This window comes from Euprymna scolopes, chromosome 45 (assembly GCF_053919585.1).
Source record: "Euprymna scolopes isolate OS-2025 chromosome 45, ASM5391958v1, whole genome shotgun sequence".
NCBI lineage: Eukaryota > Metazoa > Mollusca > Cephalopoda > Sepiida > Sepiolidae > Euprymna > Euprymna scolopes.
Window position 1 is genome coordinate 54,187,348 of NC_136526.1, and position 24,213 is coordinate 54,211,560.

A 24,213-nucleotide genomic window follows, 5' to 3' on the forward strand; every position below is an offset into this window, starting at 1 on the left:
TGGTCTTCCAGGGATTGCTTCTAAGTATTCCTTACAGCTTGGTCTTCCAGGGATTGCTTCTAAGTATTCCTTACAGCTTGGTCTTCCAGGGATTGCTTCTAAGTATTCCTTACAGCTTGGTCTTCCAGGGATTGCTTCTAAGTATTCCTTACAGCTTGGTCTTCCAGGGATTGCTTCTAAGTATTCCTTACAGCTTGGTCTTCCAGGGATTGCTTCTAAGTATTCCTTACAGCTTGGTCTTCCAGGGATTGCTTCTAAGTATTCCTTACAGCTTGGTCTTCCAGAGATTGCTTCTGTCTTTTTGTTTTATTTTACTTCAGTCGAAGTTCTCAGAAATCAAGGGCCCACAACCTGGAGCTAACACTTGAAATCTATATGAGATACATAGATATTCGAATGTTCAATTTAAGTTCTTTATCTCTCAAGCACTGAGTTAGTAAAGAATTGAGAACATAATTTTCCTCTCCCCAATTAACCATTTTCATATATTGTAGTGTATCTTTCATTTTGATAGCTTGGTCTTACTGGATTCTAGGACAAGAATTTATCTAGTCTGGTTGAGTATCCAGCTTTGTGCTATTACTTGAGGTAACATCACTTGGAGAAGGTGCACCATTCCTCGTAAAAGCTAATGTAAGTTACCTATAGTGAGATCTTATTTGGGCAGCGAATACTATGTGATTTTGAATATTTGGTCAGGCTTTACTTCCAGGGAAAAGAATCCTCATGCCAGGTTGTTCTGGCAAGCCCCTGTACAGAGAGACCTTAGACACTCGAGGATAGTGTCCAGTAGGCATTCAAGTTCTCACTACTAGGCATTCAAGTTCTCTCAGTATGTGTTTGCATGTGATGTTGAAAATTACTGATCTTCGAAAAAGTTGTGCCACAGTCTTCACAAGAATAGGATTTGTTTGCAATGTGTGTTTGCATGTGGAAAACCAAAAGCTTTTCATTTGTAAACGATAAGTGACATGTTTCACAGTAAAAACGCTTCTCTCTGGTGTGTATTTGCAAATGTCTTTTATAATGCCCGTTCTGTGAAAAAGAAGCATCACATATTTCACAGGAATATGGTTTCTCTCCAGTGTGGACACGAACGTGCCGCTTTAAATCAGAGTTTGTTCGAAATGATGAACCACACGCTTGACAAGAATGAGGTTTATCTTTGTTATGCATTTTAATATGTTTATTTAAATCAAGCTGTGTTGTAAGCGAACAGCCACATACTTCACAAGCAAAAGATCTTTTAAGATGGCATGTTTGCAAATGTGTCTTTAGCTCAGAATTTTTTGTAAAAGATGCAGCACAAACGTTACAAGAAAAAGATTTATTTTTTGCATGCGTTTCCGCATGAGCTTTTAAGTCATTTTTAGTCATAAACAATGAGGCACATATGTTACAGGAGAACTGCTTATCTTTAATGTGTATTTGAAAATGTCTTTTATAATGACCGTTTTGTGAAAAAGAAGCGCCGCATATTTCACATGAATATGGTTTCTCACCAGTGTGTATACGTATGTGCCGCTTTAAATCAGAGTTTGTTCGAAATGACGAACCACAAACTTGGCAAGAATGAGGTTTGTCACCAGTGTGAATTCGTGAGTGTCTCTTTAAATCAGAGTTTGTTTGAAACGACGAGTCACACATTTGACAAGAATAAGGTTTATCTCTGTTTTGAGTTTTCATATGTCTCCTAAAATCAAGCTGTTTTGTAAACAATGAGCCCCAAACTTTAGAAGAAAAAGACTTATTTTTTGCATGCGTTTCCGCATGAGCTTTTAATGCAGTTTTAGTCATAAACAATGAGGCACATATGTTACACAAGAACTGCTTATCTTTAATATGTATTTGCAAATGTCTTTTATAATGACCGTTCTGTGAAAAAGAGGCATCACATATTTCACAAGAATATGGTTTCTCTCCGGTGTGGATACGTATGTGTCTTTTTAAATCTGAGTTTGTTCGAAATGATGAACCACATGCTTGACAAGAATAAGGCTTATCTTTGTTATGGATTTTGATATGTCTTTTTAAATCAAGCCGTTTTGTAAACAAAGAGCCGCACACTTCACAGGAAAAAGATTTAACTTTTTTGTGAACTTGAATGTGAGTTTTTAATGCATTTTTAGTCACAAACAATGAGGCACATATGTTACACGAGAACCGCTTATCTCTAATATGTATTTGCAGGTGTCTTTTATGATGACCGTTCTGTGAAAAAGAAGATCCACATATTTCACAAGAGTATGGTTTCTCTCCAGTGTGTATACGTACATGTCTCTTTAAATCAGAGTTTGTTCGAAATGATGAACCGCACACTTCACAATGAAAAGGTTTGTCATCAGTGTGAATTCGTGAATGCCTCTTTAAGTCAGATTTTGTTGCAAATGATGAGTCACAAACTCGGCAAGAATAAGATTTTGTGTTTGTTTGAATGCTTTCTTTTAGACACAGTTTTGTTGTATATGTGTCACATAGTTTAGAGAAATAAAGCTTCTCTCCAGAATGTATTTCCATTCTTGTCAAAGTTTTAGCATGTATGGTGAACCATAAACCTTTTATTTCTTTATTTTTCAATTTCCTTGTATTTTTTGCTTTTGCTAGGGATGGGGTATCTTACCAGATGATTGATGTTCACCTGCCCTTTCAGGGACTGCAACCGAGATCTGAATGTTTTGATCTCTCTTGCACTTGGTTCACAGGATGTATTCAGAAAGTAGTTTTGATAATTATTCTTTCATGAGCCTGTTACTTTTATAATTACTGAACTGACAGAGATCTTCCTTAGATTCCAGTTTCTTTTCATGCTGTGCATAGGACTTTGGTATTTTATCTTATCCTCTCATCCCTGTCAAAACCAGCATCATTGGGGACACTGACTTCTACTAAGGTTACTTCTTTTCCAGCTCTTGTCCCATATCACTGACAGCATTTTCTAGGTATGTAACTGTAGGAATTGTATAGTCATGGTGGTTGGTGTATGACTTATTTCCAACTGTTTTTTTCTGGTAAACATGTTTCCAGGATTTGCAGCTATATTGGATACAAAACATTTTTACAGATTTCGAGTTTTTAAATTTGGAGAGAAAACTGACGAACTCATGCTTTACCAACTATTTCTCTTTAACATTGTTTCAGTGTTAATATGAAAAGTTAACAGTAATATTTATCAACAGAATTCAAGAGAATAAGCTTTTCATCAAATGTGTTTGCAAATAAAACTCTCAATCATCATCGTCATCATCATCATCACTGTTACCTGCGAATAGATTAAAAGATTTTATTTTATTTCTTTTTTTACATAGGCATCAGCACTTGTCAAGGCCAAGAGGCCACTGGAGAATAAGAGTTAAAGAGTGTACAGTAGAAATTGGACAATATAGTAACCGTTAGTAATGGAAATTTGATAAATATGTTAACTTATATGGAACGGCTCATCAAGACACAAAGGCAACCATATTGTAGTCAGTTGGAAAGCAGGCAAACGGAAGAACAATTCCATAGGCGTGCAGTTCTAATAAAGAAGCTTTGTTCATGGAATTTACGTTTAGGTTTAGGCACAGATAAAGAGTGGGGGGGGGAAATTATTGGTAGTATTTTCAGCTAGACGAGTGTTTCTTGTGAAAGTTTGGCAAGGAGGGATCAAAAATTGAAGCTCAGTCGAGCACTTGCCATGAAAATAACGATAAAGCAGAGACAAACTCGCAGCATCTCTTCTGTGAGATAGGAGAGTATGAGCTCATTCTAACTGGAAAGCAGGCAAAAGGGAGAGAGTTCTGCAAGTATGCAGTTCTAATAAAGAAGCTTTGTTCATGGAATTTGCGTTTAGGTTTAGGCACAGATAAAGAGTAGGGGAAATTATTGATAGTGTTTTCTGCTAGACGGGTGTTTCTTGTGAAAGTTTGCGATGAATATTAAAAAAACTCAAACAGTAATTAAAATATAAAGCAGGAATAATGCAAACATTTTTTAAAGACCTAACACTACTTAAGATAAGGTAAACTAACTTACCTACAACAGTTCTATATTACAATGTGGAATAACACTCTCAGAGGACAGTATCATCCATCCATCATGTCGGTAGCTGAATACCCGATGCTTCGCCAGGGCCATCAAGGGTATTTTTTATCGTGACGCCATCACTAGACATGGCTTAAGAGAGTCCATTTACCCTCAGGAGAAGAATAGCCCACGCCAATTTCTCAACCTGCTATTTTACCTTGCGCCTCACCTTCCTAAATGGTCACCCATCTGGTACTAGCCAAGCTCAACGTTGCTTAACTTCAGTGACCTGGTGAGAACTGGTATATCAACATGATTGTGTCGTATATATATGTATCATGATACCGTAGAATCAGCAGAAGTACCAACAGTGCACAGCACATACGACTATCCATAATAGACACCACCAGATAGTAAGCTACACTTACTCTGAATTCTATCATTGTCACCTTTTTAGTTAATATATATTTCTTACACCAAATCTGTGTTTTGTGTTTTCCTTCTGTGGCCCCAACTTGGGTTCACATCAGTTATTCACTGGAAACTGACAATTCACAAGATAATATTTCTTAAATATTAAAAAAAAAAAGAGCAATATTGAACACTTCAAAACAAAGATTGACGTCATATAGAAATAGAAAGGTGTTTGGTGCGTTGATTTATGGAAGGCATTTAAAACTTAAAAGAAAGAAATGTAAAATCAATTCAAATAGGTAAAATTTGGCGCAAGATCTCTGATGTCGTTATAGAAAATAGAAAGGTGTGTGTTGTGTGAATTTGTAGAAGGCATTATAGAATAAAAATAAAAATTTGTTGAAGGCATTATAGTTCAACCAGAACTTGCTCCCATACTTACGAAACTGTTTAAGCGTTGCCTTAAGAAGTGCTTTCCAACTTCCTGGAAAACCTTATCAGTATGCCCTGTATTTAAGAATTCAGGTGACTCCCTCTCAGTACAGACCAATAAGTCTCCTGTGTTTCTTGGGTAAGTTGCTGGAATCCATATTAAATAGAGAAATAGCCAACCACCGCAGCAGAAATAACCTTCTTAGTGACATGTAATATGGTTTCCGTTCTGCAAGATCTACAGCAGATGTGCTAACGATTATATCGACAAGATAGGGCATGAAGGCCTACTTCACAAGATCTCCAGCTACGGTATAACTGGAAATGTTCTCTCTATCATTAAATCATTTCTCTCTGATAGGCTCATAAGAGTAGTGGTTGATAGACAAAAATCAGAGGCCTGCAGTATCAATGCTGGAGTCCCTCAAGGGTCAATCCTGGGTCCAACTCTCTGATCTACATCAATGATCTCCCTAAACACCTGCTTAAATCATTCGTTGACATCTATGCTGATGACACAACCATCTACGGCAACACATCAAAGGCTATAAATGACAAAGTTCTCTCTGATTCTCTCTCCTCTGATCTCGAGCACGTGGTTCAGTGAGGGAAGACATGGCTGGTTACCTTTAATGCATCTAAAACCAAACTCCTATCTTTACATCATCAACGATCTGATCCCCATCTGACATCAATTGAAATGGATGGCTCTCGTCTAGGAGAAGCCCCATGTTTTGACAAGCTTCTGGGCTTGACCTTTACTCCTAATCTGAAATGGAACACGTACATCAAGTCTGTTGCCAAGGTCTCTAGAAAGATGATGGGATCCTTCTACCACTCCAGAAGATATCTCACTACTGATGCAATTCTCTATCTATATAAAAGCCAAGTACGCCCAAGGATGGAATACTGCTGCCATATCTGGGCAGGAGCTGCTAAAAACAGCCTATCCTGCCTTGACAGAGTACAAAATAGACTTTGTGGTTTCGTGGGGGATGCCCTTTACTCTTCCCTGCAGCCTCTCTCTCACAGAAGAGAGGTTGCGAGCCTGTCTTTGTTTTATCGTTATTTCCATAGCAAGTGCTTGTCTGAGCTCCAATCTCTCATCCCCCCTTGCCAATCTTTTACGAAAAACAGCCGTCTAGCTAAATCCAATGTCAAAAATTTTCCCCACTCTTTATCTGTGCCTAAATGAAAACGTAGATTCCATGAACAAAGCTTCTTTCTTAGAACTGCACGCCTGTGGAACTCTGTTCCGTCTGCCAGCTTCCCACCAGACTACAACCTGGATGTCTTAAAGTCCAACGTAAACAAATTCCTGATGAACCGCCCCCTTTTAAGTAGACACTTCATTAAATCTCCACACTAACGTACTGCACTTGCAATAACCCTTATCCCTGAATGGCTTCCAGGCCTTGATAAGTGGTGACCACCGCGTAAAAAAAACAAAACAGAAGGCATTATAGAATAAAAATGAAAATTCAAAAATAAAAAAAGAGAAAAATGCAGAATCACTTCAAGACAAAATTTTACCGAAGATCTCTGACATCACTATAGGAAATAGAAAAGTCATCATAAAGGTTTCTGGGAGGCATTACAAAAAGGGAGAGATGTGGAATCACTTCAAGACAAGCAGCTTCCTTATATGCTTATGGTGAATAAAAAAGGATAACTAATTTGCATATTCTTTCAAAAAACCAACTTTTATTAATTCACTGTTGGTCTTTTCTTGGTTCCTTATTATGTGATTAGCTTCATTCCACAATTACGTACTGTTCTATTTGTGCATATTTTCTACATTGTGCATAGAATTTGTAGCTGCAGCTAGAGTAAATAAAAGTGACATCTGTTTGTGTGCGCAATGTTTTCTACCAAACTACTTTTTAGTTTTTATCTACAGACTTAAAACTAGATGTATGGAATATTTGTATTTGTAGAACAAAATTGATTCGGCTTTTAGAAACTTGCTAAGGAATCAAAATGCTCTATGCATGAGCAAATATACATTCATACATTTTACTGTGTTAATTTGTTTGATATGCATGTGTTATTAACGTTTTAGCTTTGACTTTGGCTCATGGAACCCAGGTGATATGTTTTTAAACTTTTCAAATCACTACTACAATAATAGGCTACTTGGCCTTTTGGCCAAGATCAAAGTGTAGTATCTCTTCTTCAGATGCGGCACTTCCATTTCTCGTTCTCTTTCAGTGGAGGAGAAATCCTTCATGACTGAGACAATTTTTATTTTTGTACCTTTTCTCCATGTTAAAAAACGACCCTGGTGTCTAACTCTGTCCCGTGGGGAGGCATAGTAAATAGGTACAATATAATAATCAATAGAGAAAAGGGTCTATAATTATAATACACATATTTAAATGCATTTTACATCTGGGCTGCTAGTGTTCCATTTTTATGAAGTTTTTCTAATCTTTAATGAAATCGAAAACGAAATACAGAACAAATAATTTCAACCAAACATAGATTTTATTTTTTTACAAATCTGAATAGATCTGAACTTCTGAAACTATTTCATTTATTTATCTATATAAGGTGACCTTGTCTGTCTGAGGAATGATCACTACCAAACTCCCCTCTCAATTTATAGTTTACAGACTTGAAACTTGAGATATAGTAAATTCAGACCTGTGCACCAAATTCGATTAGAGATCCAAATTTTTTATGCATGTGTAAATATACATTTCAATCTTTATTTTTTCTGTTTTTGTATGTGCATGAATTTAGGTCAGGCAGTAACTAATAAGGCTGGAGAGCTATATGTTTAATTTTAGATTCTACCTGATGGCATCCACGTTATATTTTTATAAAACCTTTGAAATCACTACTATATAATGGGTACAATATAATAATCAATAGAGAATTGGCTCTATAATGATAACTATGCAATGTACATAAATAGAAGCTGCGGTACAAACTGACTTAATAAGAGTTTTTTAGATAAGCCCGATTAAAGACGCATGTTTTAACATTACATTGCATCACATATATTGTATTGGGAAAATACGATGGGATGAAAATACGAAATAAGAATAGTACACAACTTAATTCAAAGTAATGAGAACAGAGACAAGCGAACTTTTTATTGGTATACTCTTACTTATATTCCTATTTATAAACGAGCATTTATATGTGAGTTATGTCGCACACATACGTAGACAAGTATAATCCATATCGACATTTACAGAATGTGTAGTTTCTCTGAAACTCTGATGTAACATTGTGTCCGAGGGAAGTTATGAAACCAACCATGAATTCATCTGAGAACAAAAGATTGCGAGTTATATTTATTAGTTGGTATACATTTCATACAATTTCTTACTTAGTATATGTTTTTATTATAATAAAAACTATTATCATTTAAACTTTAGAGCATCTCTGACATACACTGTGCGTGCATAAATTTAGATATACTCTATGAAGAAATATGCAGCACCAGATATATTATTATAAACATAGGAAGGTCTATGTGTCCGACTGAAATTGATAAATTTCTAACCACATATGATCCATTACATCAGTTTTTTTTGTGTTTGTTTTCGTACAACTTTAATCCATTATATTTCGAGACCATATATATATATATATATATATATATATATATAGTAATTTATAAAATACATATGGCGATTAAGCTACACTGAATATTCTGTGTTTCATCCAACTATAGGATTTGTCAGGTTTATGCGCGAATTCTGTGGTTGCTTCTTGTTTTTATATATGCTAAGGATTTCTAGTTAGCCAATCAGCTTTCTAGTATCCACCGCGCCCCTTCCTATCAGCCAATGGGCATGCATTTTATCGAACAAAGGATCTGTTTTAGAACTAGGTTAGTGGTTTTATAGGAAGGGGCGCGGTGGATATTAGAAAGCTGATTGGCTAATTAGAAATCCTCAACATATATAAAAACAAGAACCAACCACAGAATTCGCGCATAAGCCTGACGAATCCTACAGTGGATGAAACGCAGAATATTCAGTGTAGCTTAATCACCATATATATTTTATATACTAGCTCTACCTACGTATTCAGCACTTTTGAAGTAAATACTTAAAGTTTACGCATAAATCCATACTTTCGTATATTAAATTTATGTAAGTAAATGAAGTAGTTATATATATATATATATAACTATATGTCATCCACATACAGTACTGTTTTGCTGCTTCACAGCTCATCAGTGCAGTTAGACAAACAACTATCTCAAGCCAGGATCGAAACCCGACCGCCGAAACAACAGTTGGAGCTTCTAACAGTTGTGCTATTTGGCTGCTGCTATGTGGGCAATGAATTAACAATGTTTTGAAATTGTCCAAATACCTAAGCTCAATTTGTTTACACAAAGAGCATCACTTAATATGCTAATGGCAATTTGTGTATCACTTCCCAATATGCTCAACCCAAGATAGGGAGCATTATAGTCATCCACATACAGTACTGTTTCGCTGTTTCACAGCTCGTCAGTGTGGCTAGACTAGCAACTATCTCAAGCCAGGATCGAAACCTTACCGCCGAAACGACATATATAGCAGGAAACCCAGTATTGCCACTGAGGATCTAAATCAAAACATTCAGCTTAAAATGTACTTTTTCCTTTGATGTTAACACCTGAGCTATGAAGATATGTTTGCTGCAAGACTAAAAATTAAAACATAAACCAATAGCTATTACGTTATGCATGCATATTCTTAATGCTGTCGTTCGACCATCACCTGGCAAATTCCATCTTTTTAATTTTTACACTTTTGCACTGATTTTCCCTGGCCCAAATATAAAATATTGCATGGGTTCGAATACGTTATATATTAAGTTTCATGTCTGTAGACCAAAAACTGACAGTTTGGTAAACAAAAATTTTTAAACAAATATATATACACATACATAAATATATAAATAGGTTTGTGTTTACTATAACCTTTTTATACAAATATTATGCAAGTATAAATCATGTAGAATATCTGCATGAATATAATTACACATAGCATTTAACTAAAGATGATCATCCCATAAGAAAACTAAAAAAACTAATAGGGAATTAATTAAAATGAATGTTTAAAAAATATGCAAATTAGCTAGATCTTTTGCAGATAAATGCAATTCAACAACCCATATATAACAAAGTTGTATTCTACTTTTAAATAAAGGTTCTTTAATATGAATACACAAATTTATAGGAGTGTATATATATATATATATATATTATTTTTAAAATGTAATTATCCACTGACACGTGTTTTGTCGTCTATGACTCATCAGAGTGGCTGTATCTAGCGAGTTATATATATATATATATATATATATATATATGAATAAAAAAGAATGCGAAAAGTATAAAAGCTTATAACTTTTCTTTATTCGTTTTTAATTGGTGACGTGCAGGAATACAAAATAATAATATTATGAAAAAAAAATTAAAAAACTTTTATATATATATATATATATACAGTGTGTCCACAAAGTCTGGCTACATTATGTAGCCAGACGTTGTGGAAGCATCCTGTAGATTATGTAGCCAGACTATGTAGCCAGACTTTGTGGGCAACCTGTATATATATATATATATATATATATATATACAGTGCGTTACTTGCTTTATTGCAGATCATATTTTATTTAATAACTTTCTTAATACTAAACATAATTAATTCAAATTTTGTACAGCCATTGAACACACTTTGACAGGTTAGTCTATAAAATGTTATCCAAATATTCTTACTAGTTCAAAAGTTATACCAATTTTTGAAAAAGATGGAATTTTTACTGTTTCTCGCTTTATTGCAGGAGTTCTAAAAATGCCTAAAAACGGACGATTGACTGCACCAGAGAAGAACAGGATAACCGCAGGTCTTGCAGAGGGTCTTACAATTCTCCAGTTATCAGAAGAACTTGGTAGAGATAAGAGAACTGTGGCATCCTTTGTGGAGAAGCCAAAGATTTCACCACGTAAGGATAAGGGCAAAAGAAAGGTCATTTCTCCTCGTGACATGCGAAAAATAAGCAAAGAAGTCAATAAGGACCCAAATGACACCAGCAGGTCTATTTTTATAAAAGCTGGCGTTGCTGCAATGTCAAGAAAAACAAGACGTAGTATTTTAAACGAAATTGCAAGAAACGTAAAACCCATTTCAAAACCTCCTTTGAACCAAACTAACATGATAAAACGCATAGCTTGGGCACAAAAATACATGAAAACAGACTTTCAATAAGTTTTATTCACGGATGAATCGAGAGCCACGCTGGATGATCCAGATGGATGGGCTAAAGTTTGGAGTCCTAAGGGAGATCCTATGCCATATCGTATCAGGCGTCAACAAGGAGGGGGAGGAGTTATGTTTTGGGCTGGAATCGTTGGAGATGAACTCTTAGGACCCTTCAGAGTGTCTGACGGCGTTAAACTTACCAGCCAAACATACATCCAGTTTTTGGAGGAGCATTTGTCACCTTGGCTGGACGACCTTCCACTTCTTCGTCGTAGACGCCTTACTTTTATGCACGATAACGCTCCATCTCACGCTGCAAAAGCTAACAAATCCTACCTTGAGTATCTGTGGATCAAAGACGAAACTCTCATGACCTGGCCGCCTTGTTCTCCTGACCTGAACCCAATAGAGAACTTTTGGTCAATTCTGAAAAGAGGGGTTTATGAAGGAGGACGGCAATTCACATCAAAAGATACCCTTTGGAATAAAATTCTTGAAGTGTCTAGGACCATAACACCTTCTCAAATAAAAAAACTAACCTCATCTGTTGATAATAGACTGTTTAAGGTGATTGCAAGGAAGGGAAATTATGTTGATAAATCATTCGTTTTTCGTTAAAATGTCACGCTTTGTGGGTTGTATTTGATTTCTATATGGTTATATATCTGTTATTGTTACTAATTTGAATTAAATTAACAAATAAATTCATACTTTTATTACCTTTAAACTGTATTTTCAATACGTTGCAATAAAGCGAGAAACAGTAAAAATTTCATATTTTTCAAAAATTGTTATAACTTTTGAACTAGTAAGAATATTTAGATAAAATTTTATGGATTAACTTATCAATGTATTTTCTATAGCTGTACAAAATTTCAGTTAATTACGTTTAGTAATAAAAAAGTTATCAAGGAAAATGTGATCTGCAATAAAGCAAGTAACGCACTGTATATATATATATATATATAGACACACACACACATACACACGTGTGTGTGTGTGTGTGTATATACACACACACACAGGGTTCCCACTAAGTCTGGCTACATAAGCTACAGGATGCTTCCACAAAGTCTGGTTACATAATGTAGCCAGACTTTGTGGACACCCTATGTATATATATATATATATATATATATATATATATAATAGATATATTCTACTTTAATAGTTTCTTCCCTATGACTGACTTTGGAATTCCCTTCTGGGTTCCTGTTTCCCCGAGTTTACTGACATGCAGAAGTTAAAGTGTAATGCAAACAGACATCTTGCTGCTCAACTCCCTACATAGTACCCCTGCAAATTATGTAGTAGCCCCTTATATCAAAGTGGCACTGTGCCTTTTTTTGGGGGGGGTGGGGGTGAAAATGCAATAAAAAAAATTTAAATAAAGTTAAATAAAATGCACGATTAATTTATTTTTACTGCGGACCATTATCCTCATCTTAGTTGTTGTTTCATGACGTTTCAGGGCCCGTGACGCGGTGGATAGAGATGTTGAATCTCTACAGTTCCAGGTGAGAATTGTCTGAAGATAGTAGTTTCAATCCTACCCAAAGCTGGCTATGGATGGCAGTAATTCTGAGAATACAGTTAGGAGATTCGAAGTTCCTATCCATCGCGATTACCACCTGACGGAGACCAGAGGAATAGTTGGCCAAAACGTTGTGAAGCAGCAACTAAGAAAAGATGAGGATAATAGTCCGCAATAAAAATAAATTGATAATCGTAATTGCAATAATGAATTCCAACTAAATAATACACGTGACACACGTTAGTTTTAAAAAAAATCACCAATCTACACAAGCACTGGAAATACAGTTGGGTATTTAGTCAAAACCACTTTATTTTGCTTGTCTTATATATTTGTGACCTATTTGCGTTATAAAATATTTAATAGAAATTAGCATAACTCTATATATTATTTATAATATTTAATTTAAGTTAAGCATATTTAATTCACGTTAACATAACTATTGATCTTAAGCAATGTAGCCATCTTGATCAAGTTAAACAAGTGAAGATGGTTACTTTTTCTTGGATTGATAGTCACGCTAACTTAAAAGGCTTATAACGTCTATTTAAGCAGCTCATCATACTAAATTGGTCACACAACTGTTCCACATTAAAACATAAAACAATAATTCGATAAATTTTATTTTTACTTATAATTATTATTGTACTGGATCATTTTTTGGAATTTTTCTTTGGAGTTCATACTAAATTTGATATGGCATGTAAGTGCTTAGTAATTTGTACACCTAAAATGCATTAGTTTAAAAGATCACCATTCTAATCTATATTATAAATTTCACTTGCCTGTTTAAATGTATGTGTGTATGTTTGTATGTCTTGCAAAAACTTTCAGAAAAGGCGACAGATTTATGGGAGATTGGTATCATTTTAAAGTTTGACCCTTCAGACGACAAATATTGAAAAATTGGCCAAAAATATTAATTCCTACATCCTCAACTGGGCACTTTTCTACAGCGAGGGGGGTCACTTTTTTTTGCTGATATTTTCGAAAGTCATTGCCTCTAGCCTTAGTTTAAATTATGTCACTTCCGGTTTGGCAATGGGTGCAACAGCTAACGCGTCACATTTTTGTTTTCAGTTTCCTTTCCTCCTTCGTGGTATAGGTTTGAGCCTGCGTGCCTACTACCACTTTTTTTTTTGCACTTGCAATTTTCTTTTTTTTTTTTGCTCAACCAACACCCTTACACACACCTCCACTTTCTTTTCTGCCTCCTCGTCATGGGTTCAAGCCTGCCTGCCTACTACAACTTTTTTTTTTTTTTGCTGAACACCCACCTCCAAACACCCAGACAACACTGGGCACCCAGGCTAGTCTAATATATAAATAAAAAATACTTGACCAATTTGTATGTTTGTTTTGTTTTACGGCATATCAACCCTTTTCAGGTTATTTAATGCTGAATCTGGTGATTTTGGAGAACGATTTTTTAATATAGCATATTTGTTTTTTAAGTCGTATTCTATTTAACCAATAGTTGGGAACAGGTGCTACCACTCCGGGTCAGAGTGGACCTGGGAGCAATGGCAATTAAAGGGTGGCTCCACACTCCCTAAGGCCTGCAAGCTGGGGCCCTCACCATCGGATATAGTTTAAGATCATATCCAGGACCACCAATTTGTATGATTTTTGGAATATGACATCTTCGTTCTGTGACAGGTATGTAGATCATAAAGATTTTCTGTACTTTTTATTTATTTATTTTTTAAATAAGTGTAATTCTAAATAAGAACCTAGAACTTTTTAGGTAAAAACATTATTACATACTTATGCGTCATATCAAAATTAGTATGTATTCCAAAAATTGATCCAGTAGATGTGCTAGACGTATTTTTAACAAAAAAAAGTCACCCACAATTACGTTCTGCTTAAAAATGGCAAACCCTTAATTTCAAGTTAACAAAGCTAAAGCAGTTTATCATACTGAGTTGATCACACAACTGTTCCACATTAAAACGTATAAAACTCAATAATTAAATAAATTCTATTCTTACTCATTATTAATTTCATTGGATTATTTTCTGGAATTTATATTAATTTCGACATGAGACATAAGTACGTAATAATGTTTTCACCTGAAATGCGTTGGTTTTAAAAGATCAGCATCTACAAAAACACCTATTTTTTTACTGAATTTGTTTTTTTGCAATTTTTGGAATTAATATACTAATTTCGATATAACACATAAGTACGTAATAATGTTTTCACCTGAAATGTGTTGGTTTTAAAAGATCACCGGTTAACACAAACACTGGAAATACAGTTGGGAATTTAATTAAAAGCACTTTATTTTGCTTGGCTCACCTATTTGTGAGCTATTTGCGTTGGGTAGCCAATTCTGATCAAGGTGGCCATCTTTATTAAGGTAAACGAGTGACAAGAAGGTGGTTATTTTTCTCAGAATTGATAGTCATGCTAACTTTAAAATATTTACTCTTTACTTCAGTAGTTCACGAAAATAAAACTGAAAATATATAAAAATCTGGGTCGGCATTTTTTTCCCAACAAAAGTTTTTTTTTTTTATAACCGTTAATTTTGGCCATTCTTCGCTACTGCCGCCATTTTCCACTGCGCTCATATGTGCTCTGTCCTTAATTGTCCCATTAATTTTTCGACTCAAATCAAATAGATCACAAATAACAAGGTAAAATAAATTATTATTTATTTTTATTACTAATTTATCAACTGCAATTCTTTTAATATAAGTTGAGTTATTTTTGTACTATAAACAACCGAAAAAGTAATCAAAAAGCACAGTAACACAAAAATGTTACCAAAGGCAAGATAAGTTACTTTTCTACCTGCACAAGTTTTTTTGGGTTTAACTTAAAGTGTTTAAGTTTGAAATGCAAGTTATGTTGAGCGCTCAAATTAAACAGACAACATGAGGCTGTCATCTTTAGAGTCTTGATAATCGCTCAAAACTTAAAAATAAAAAATATGGATAGAAATTCGCCCAATAAATGTCATGGTAACATTTATTGGCTAGTTTTATTTTGGAGCGATTATCCAGTCTCTAAACATGACAGCCTCATATCCGCCATCTTGCTGTCTGTTTAACTTAAGTGCTCGGTACTAATTGCATTTCACACTTATTAAACACTTTAAAATAAGTTAAAACACCAAAAACTAATCTAGGTAAGTAGAAGAGTAATCAGTATTTTTTTAAGAGAATACCCAACATAGTATAAACATCCTCAACCTCCCAATGTTAAAAACGGTTTTCGGAATAAACACTCCTAACCTTGAAAGCTGTTCTTAACATGGGGAGATTGGGAGTGTTTATTTCCGAAAGCCCTTCTTTGGAGAGGTTGGAGGTGCTTATACTATGCTGGGTACTCTCGTAAAAAAATACAGAGTAATTTTTCTTGTCTTTGGTAATATTCATTTATGTATTTGTTTTTTGGTCACTTTTCGGTTTAGTGTCTATAGTAAAAAAAAAAAAAGGTAAAATTTTACTTTAAGGCCTGTCTCACGTTTGCATAGAAAAATATATTTTTTTTTTTTGTAGATTTTAGTGTGCTAAAAACCAATCTGCTAACTATTTTCGTCGCAGAGAAATAGTTTTCATGATATGAAGAAATTACTTTTTCAAAAAGTGGGTGATCACTTTTTCATGTAAATTTAACTTAAAATGAGCACCCACTTTCTGGTCACCTAGTGAAGAGGGCATTTTTTGTTTTTTTTCATCTTTCAATAAAGACCCGGGGAAATTAAAAAAACAAAAATAAAGAAAAATGTGTATACAGATATGTGTAATTCCTTATCAGCGGTGACCATTTCTGTTAGTGTAAGCGCGCACATATTTTTGCTGCAAGCAAGTAGTTTTCCGAATATTAAGCAATGTAATTCCTTATGTTATCAGTGTTGACCATTTCTATACATGCAAGCGTGTGTATATTTCTGCTGCAAACAAGTAGTTTTCCAGACATTAAGCAACGTAATTCTATATGTCATCAGTGGTGGCCATTTCTGTATGCGCAAGCGCGCATATTTTTTACTTGTATGTGCAAGTGCGCATATTTTTAACACACCCGTTTAATATCTGGAAAATTACTTATTTGCGGTCAAATTTTAAATTGTTCGCCAAAAATTACTACGCTATGTGAGAAGGCAGTTTCGTACACGAGTGCATATTTAACAGCCTTTGTTTATGCTACCGTGCGCTTGTGCATAGCATAAACGAAGGCTGTTAAATGGCAGAAAATAGTCTGAGCGTTAATACCATGCAAACGGTAAATCTCCGATGGAAACAGTTATCATATAGCACATGGAAATCTACAAAAAAATAAAAAATAAAAAAAAAGGTACTAGTGTACTTATTGATCTGTGCTGAAATAATAACGTTATTATTTAAAAAGCCATTCTTAACATAGGGAGGGGAGGGTATTTTGTACCTATTCTGTACTTTCTTTATAACTGAATAAAAAAACATATCATAAAACGGCGCTAATGCACTTACTGATCCGTGCTATTTTTCCATCGTATTTTCCAAGTTTAATTAAAGTTTTATGTTTTTTTTATTCAATTGTAAGGTTAAAGTACAGAATAGGTACAAAACACTCTCCCCTCCCCATGTACAGAATGGCTTTTTAAATAACAACGTTATTATTTCAGCACGGATCAATAAGTGCACTAGTACCAAACTTTAATTAAACTTGGAAATACGATTTAAAAAATAGCGCGGATCAGTATCAGTAACTGCATTACTTAGCACCCCCCCACCAAAAAAAATTCTACACACACACACACACATATATATATATATATATATATATATATATATATATATATATGGGTTTGTATTACTGTACACATAGATTCGAAAAAGTGTTCAAAAAACAAATATATAACAAATAAATGTTATCAAAGGCAAGATAAGTTACTTTTCTACCAAACTGGATACATTTTTTGTGTTTTTATTAAATGTAACATGTTTATTCAGCTCGGAAAACATGCAGTATTTACCGATGTATTGGATAATTCAAAATGGCGCCCGACTCTCTCTTTAACACGGTAAGTTCAGGAAAAGATGTTATAAATAATAAACTAGACAAAATACTGTTAGAAATTCGCTCAATATATGTTACCGTGACATAGGTTGACATATATTCGGTATTTTTAGTATTTTGTCTAGTTTATTATTTATAAGACCTTTTCCCAAACTTACCATGTTAAAGAGACTGTCGGGCGCCATTTTGAATTTTCAAATACATCGGTAAATACTGCATGTTTTTCGAGCTGAATAAACATGTTACATTTAATAAAAACACAAAAAAAATGTATCCAATTTGGTAGAAAAGTAACGTATCTTGCCTTTGATAACATTTATTTCTTATATATTTGTTTTTTGAACACTTTTTCGAATCTATGCGTACATACAAACCCATATATATATATATATATATATATATATATATATATATATATATATATATATATATTAGGCACCGCCAAAAAATGGCCGCAAAATCAAGTTGTTGTTTTTTAAAACTAAATTACATTTATTAAAATCCATTATTTCTGAGTAACTTTTTTTTCCAGAAAGATAAAATCCTGAATTTTATCATATAGAAAACAGAATAATGTAAAACTTTTTCTACTATTTTTAATTCAATTTTAAATGTTAAATTTTCCCAAAAAGTTAACAATTGATATTTTTTGTCTTGCACAAAAAACGTACTTAAATATTAAAAAAAAAGGGTTTTTGAAATAATTTATTTATTCATTTATTGTCTTACTAAGATTTAGGATGATTTTCTAAGAGAATATGCAAAAATATTATAATATAAGTACCTGAATTTCAAATAATTCCACTTATTCATATAGGTAACCAGATATTTCGCGTCGCCGTAGAGTTCAGATCGACTCTGTTTACGTTTTCTTTTGATGAGACGAAAACTATGGAAGACCAAACAGGCCAAAAAAACTTATTTTTCAGTGACGAAAATTTCAATGTATTATTAAGCTGAGGCTGGCCAGTACCAGATGGGTGACCATTTGTATGAGTTTGGTTTTTAATGTGTATGTGTGTGGGGGCCAGGCTCCCCAAAATGGGGGGAGGGGGCAATTTAAAGCAGAATAAAAAAAAATTATTTCAGCGAGTTTGGTCCACCGTAGTCGAAAGGCGGCAAACGTTTTCAAATGAGATCGAAAAAAAAATGATGCTATTTTTAACACAAAGGGCACAACATTTATCGAATTTTTTTTTTGTATCGATTATTCAAAGCATGCTCTGTTTAATAATGGTCATGCATCGGCTCGCTAAAAAAAAATTATTAATTTATTTATCAAAAATTTTAAAATGGCTTTTTTCGTATAAATATAAAAAATTTTTTTTGTTTGTTTTGCTTAACTTAAATTAATTATTTTACTTAACATATTCACCGAATTTCACACTTCAAAACTCAAAAGCGGGATAATTAAACACAATCGAACTTCTGATATTCAGACGTCAAAATAAGGTATGAAAACAATTTTTTTTTTTTTAATCTATAATTCTGTCCCTTACAACAACACAATGTTTTGTTCAGTTTCAGATGATTATTTTAAGCATATTTGTTCCCACTTCAAAACAAGGGGGGGGGTTGTAAGCAAAAAAATATATATATATAAATATCGTTTATGAAAAATAAGTACACTGTTATAAAGTTCATTCTTCTCCTAATAATCGCTGAAAATTTCGTATTGATCGGATAATTACCTGATTTTTGGTAGATTTTTAAAAAGACGGTCCGTCAAAAAGTACTGACCTGCCCCCCCCCCCAGTTTTGGCGGTGCCTAATATATATATATATATATATATATATATATATATATATATATTACGAACGTTAGACGGGCCTTAAAGTAAAATAATTAAAAAAAAAAAAAAAATTAAAAATATAGAATACGGACCGTGCTATTTTTTTTTTTTAAAGATAAGATGTTGAAGTTTAAATTAACTTTTACGATATCTTTTGTTTGTCAAATTGTTATGTGAAAGTAGTTACAAAACGCACTCTCCTCCCCATGTTAAGAACGGACTTCTAGGTAATAAAGTTATTATTTCAGCACGGTCCGTATCATGCATAAGTACTAACTTGAGTTGAATGTAAAACTTTACCACATGAAAAACAAAAAAAGAACTTTAAACTCTTTTAATCGTCATTTAGACAAACTAACTTCGGTATTGGTTACATACTTACCTTTTTACGTATTTCGTTTTCAATGAATTGTCGATAAAAAAAAAAAAATACCCCAAAAAACTTGCACTTAAAAAATTTACAGGTTAATTTCGTCAAAAATGAAAAACTGTTTCTGTCTTCGTTTTCGTAATCTTATAAAATGGAAAGAGTAAGCAAGGGAGATAATTCAATCTACATTTAAAAAAAAAATAATAAAATAGTAAAATTATTTTTTTTGTTCTCCGTTAACGAAATTCGAAAATCGAAATATTGAAATTCAAGCAGAACAAATGGCGTTTATTTTAATATTTTAATGGCGTTATTGTAATGTCGCAGTTATGAAAATATCACAAAATTTACGAAAAAGATAAATTAGAAAATTAATAAAAACAGATATCGAAGAAAGTTAGCGGAAATTTAGTTTTGCTAAATTTGGATTGCCACATTCGATTTACTTGAAATTCAATCGCTCGATTTTTAGTATTTCGATATTATAACAAATTTACATATTAATTTCGTCAAAAATGAAAAACTGTTTTGAGTTTGTCAAATAACAAATATATAACAAATAAATGTTATCAAAGGCAAGATAAGTTACTTTTCTACCTAACTGGATATGTTTTTAGTGTTTTTATTCAATGTAACATGTTTATTCAGCTCGAAAAACATAGTGTTTACCGATGTATTGGAAAATTTAAAATGGCGCCCGACTCTCTCTTTGACACGTTGTCATGGTAGCATATATTGAGCAAGTTTCTAACCGTATTTTGTCAATTTTTTTATCTATAACTCCTTTTCCCAAACTTACTGTGTGCAGTTCTAAGTAAGAAGTTATGTTCATGGAATCTACGTTTAGCTTTAGGCACAGATAAAGAGTGGGGGAAATTATTGATAGTGATTTCAAGTAGATGAGTGTTTTTAATGAACGTTTGGTGAGAGAGGACCATAGATTGGAACTCAGACGAGCACTTGCCGTGAAAACAACGATAAAGCAGACAGGCTGACAACGTCTCTTCCTTAGAAAAGACGTTGCAGAGAAGCGAAAAGGGCATCCCCCTGCTAGGCTACAAAGTCTATTTGGAACTCTGTCAAGGCAGGATAAGCTGTTTCTAGCAGCTTTTGCCCATATATGGGAACAGTATTTCATCCTTGGACGTACCTGGCTCTTATACACGTAGAGAATTGCATCAGCAGTGAGATTTCTACTGGAACAGTAGAAGGATTCTACCATTTTTTTGGCGACTTTGGCAATGGATTTTATGTATGTGTTCCATTTCAGATCAGCAGTAAAAGTCAGACCCAGAAGCTTGTCAAAACAGAGCCTCCCCAAAACAAGAGCCATTCATTTCAATTGATGGCAGACGGGGATCAGAACGTTAATGATGTAAAGATAGAAACTTAGTTTTAGATGCATTAAAAGTAACCAGCCACCTCTTTCCCCATTGTACCATGTGCTCAAGATCAGAGGTGAGAGAATCAGAGAAAACTTGGTCATTTGTGGCCTTTGATGTGTTAGCACAGATGGTAGTGTCGTCAGCATAAATGTTTATGCAGTTTCAGTTGCTGTTCCACAGACTGGAAGATGGTGACAGTGCAGGAAATGTCCCTTCTGATAATCTTCTTCTTAGATAATGTAAAGTCATGATGAAACGTATGATCTATTTTTAATATAATCATTACAAACTGTTTTTGTAAAGAAAACGAATATTTGCAAAAAAACAAAAAACAAAAAAAAAACAGGGTACTTCCGCAGTTTACGGAGCCTATAGAAATAAAAATGTGGTATTAATGCAGTTTAGCATTCCCAAGAAAATTAATTTTCATTTTAGGAGAGTTCTCTCTAAGCAAGGGACATCTATTATATAAAAGCGAAACTGTGTATGTGTGTGCGTTTTGTTTGTATATCTGGCAAAGCGTTTTTCGGGGGGGGGGCTCGGGGTACCACGTCTTACAACTTTTTATATACTCCCTAGATTATAATATCTACAATTTACAAACGGAGGTCGTCTTTATCTTGGCGCAGTTGATAGAGACGTTGAATCTCTACGGTTCCAGATGAGCATTGTCATAAGATAGCGGTTTCAATCCTACCCAAAGGCAATCAGAGGCTTACTTGGCCAAAAACATGGTGAGACGACAACAACTATGGATGGCAGTGATTGCTGAGAATGCAGTTAGGAGATTCGAAGTTCATATCCATCGCGGTTACCACCTAACGAAGGCCAGAGCAATAGTTGGCCGAAACGTCGTGAAACAACAACTAATAAAGATGAGAATAATAGTCCGCAATAAATAAATTAATATAAATAATACTCATCTCAATAATGAATTCCAATTAAAATAATATAAATACCATTCGGTATGGACCCGACTATGGAAGATCATATAATAAATAAACGTGGATTTATAAGATCAAAAAATCCAATCTTAATTGCCCTCCGAGGCCCGTGACGTAGTTGATAGAGACGTTGAATCTCTACGGTTCCAGGTGATGATTGTCTGAAGATAGCGGTTTCAATCCTACCCAAAGGCAATCAGAGGCTTACTTAGCCAAAAATGTGGTGAGACGACAACAACTACGGATGGCAGTGATTGCTGAAAATGCAGTTAGGAGATTAAAAATTCCTATCCGTCGCAGTTACCACTTGAGGAAGGCCTGAGGAATAGTTGGCCGAAACGTTGTGAAACACCAACTAATAAAGATGAGAATAATAGTCCGCAATAAATAAATTAATATAAATAATACTCATCTCAATAATGAATTCCAATTAAAATAATATATTTTTGGCGTATGTAGTTGGAAGCACCATCTTGTGACACAAGTAACCAATGAAAAAATTAAGAAAATTGTCTTTTTAACGCTTTTCCAAAAACCAAAATATCAGCAGTAGCAATTGTGTTCTGGAGCCGCCCAAAATGTATAGAACAGTCGTCTACTGAGAGATTTCAGCTTTTTCCCTCTCATCTCCCTTCGACGACACAATGAGAACATGCCTTTCATGTTCACAACATCGTCACTGCCAATACCGCCAACATCGCCAACACTCCCACGCGGACACTCAAAAATCACTTATGCACACACGCATTCATTCCGCACATCTTCTAAATCACTTTCTTCTCGAATTACTTTCCTCATGGGACTTAAAGCAAGGCGAACTTCGCCAGATAAACACAAACTTTAAATTAATCTTATTATTTTCACACAGGACTTTAACCTTCAAAACTCATTAATTCCACGAAGGACTTTCGCCTAGCATTTTAATCATAATAACTTCGAAGCACTCTCATCAATTAGACCTTTGTGTAATCACCTTATTGTTTTTGTTAAAAATAAATGCGGTGCATTTTACATCAGAAGGAGGTGTCGTTGTTTCATTCCCTTTTTTCTATTATCTTGTTTGGGGCGAGGAAATTTAATTTCATTTAAACTTCTGAACCCCTACAGATATTTGATTTCTTGACCATTTCTTCGTATCGACGTTGATTGTAAAACAAACCGAGTATGTATTTAGTTTGTACTCTAGCTTACATTGATCGTCACGATTATCTTCAAGTTTCGCATCCCCGTTAACAAAACATTTTCTGCGGCCCTTTCGGGTCAAGATCAAAGTGTAATATCTGTTCCGGCAGATACTGCAAGCAAAGACCATATGTGAGAGCAATCCCACATATAAGACCTTGGTCAATGTAGGGGCAACCCTTCATATCAATTGTCACTAAGCTACCCTACTCCCCGGGGAGTTTTGGTCCCCATTTCCCCTTCACTCCTCACTTTAAAAATCGGCCTTGTGCCTAATTTGCTCAGTGGGGGAGCGAATAAATACCTCAAAGTGTAGTATCTGTTTGCCGCAGTCTGCAGTGCTGCTGCACTTCAATTTCTTGTTCCCTGTCAGTGAAGGAGAAATCCGTCACGACTGAGACAATTTTTTTATTTTTGTTCCTCTTCTCCACATTAAAAAACGACCCTGGTGTCTAACTCTGTCCCGTGGGGAGACATTGTAAATAGGAAAAATCTTTCCCACAGTAAAATAGTGTCAGATAAAAAATTTAATTTAAAAAAAAATTAAAAAATGAAGAAATCAATAAATATTTCGTCATGAAGTAATATTACGTTTTTAGTTACTTTTAACTACTTTAATTAATTGTCGTTTGCAAATTTTTTATAATACGGAAAAATATTCAAAACAACGAAACAATAACATTTTGGTAAATTTTTACAACCTGCCCCAGCGTATTATAAACACCCCACCCATGTTAAGAACGGCTTTCGGAATAAACATCCACCCAACCTCGAAAGCCATTTTTAACATGGGGAGGTTAGGGATGGGGTTATTCCGAAAGCCATTCTTAATAGGAAGTGGTTGGGGTGTTTATATTACGCTGGGGCAAATCGTAAAAAAATACAAACATTTTTTTTAAATTATTTTATACAAAAATAATAATTAA

At 34.2% G+C, this 24,213-nt stretch overlaps 1 protein-coding gene across 1 annotated transcript; it reads right to left on the reverse strand.

The window, feature by feature from the left end:
• Positions 1 to 671: 671 nt before the first annotated feature.
• On the reverse strand, positions 672 to 2,645 carry LOC145269668 (uncharacterized). The gene has a single exon (XM_080125378.1). The coding sequence runs from the start codon at positions 2,515 to 2,517 to the stop codon at positions 820 to 822; it is 1,698 nt and encodes a 565-aa protein (XP_079981504.1). The 5' UTR covers positions 2,518 to 2,645; the 3' UTR covers positions 672 to 819.
• Between the last annotated feature and the right edge of the window lie 21,568 nt (positions 2,646 to 24,213).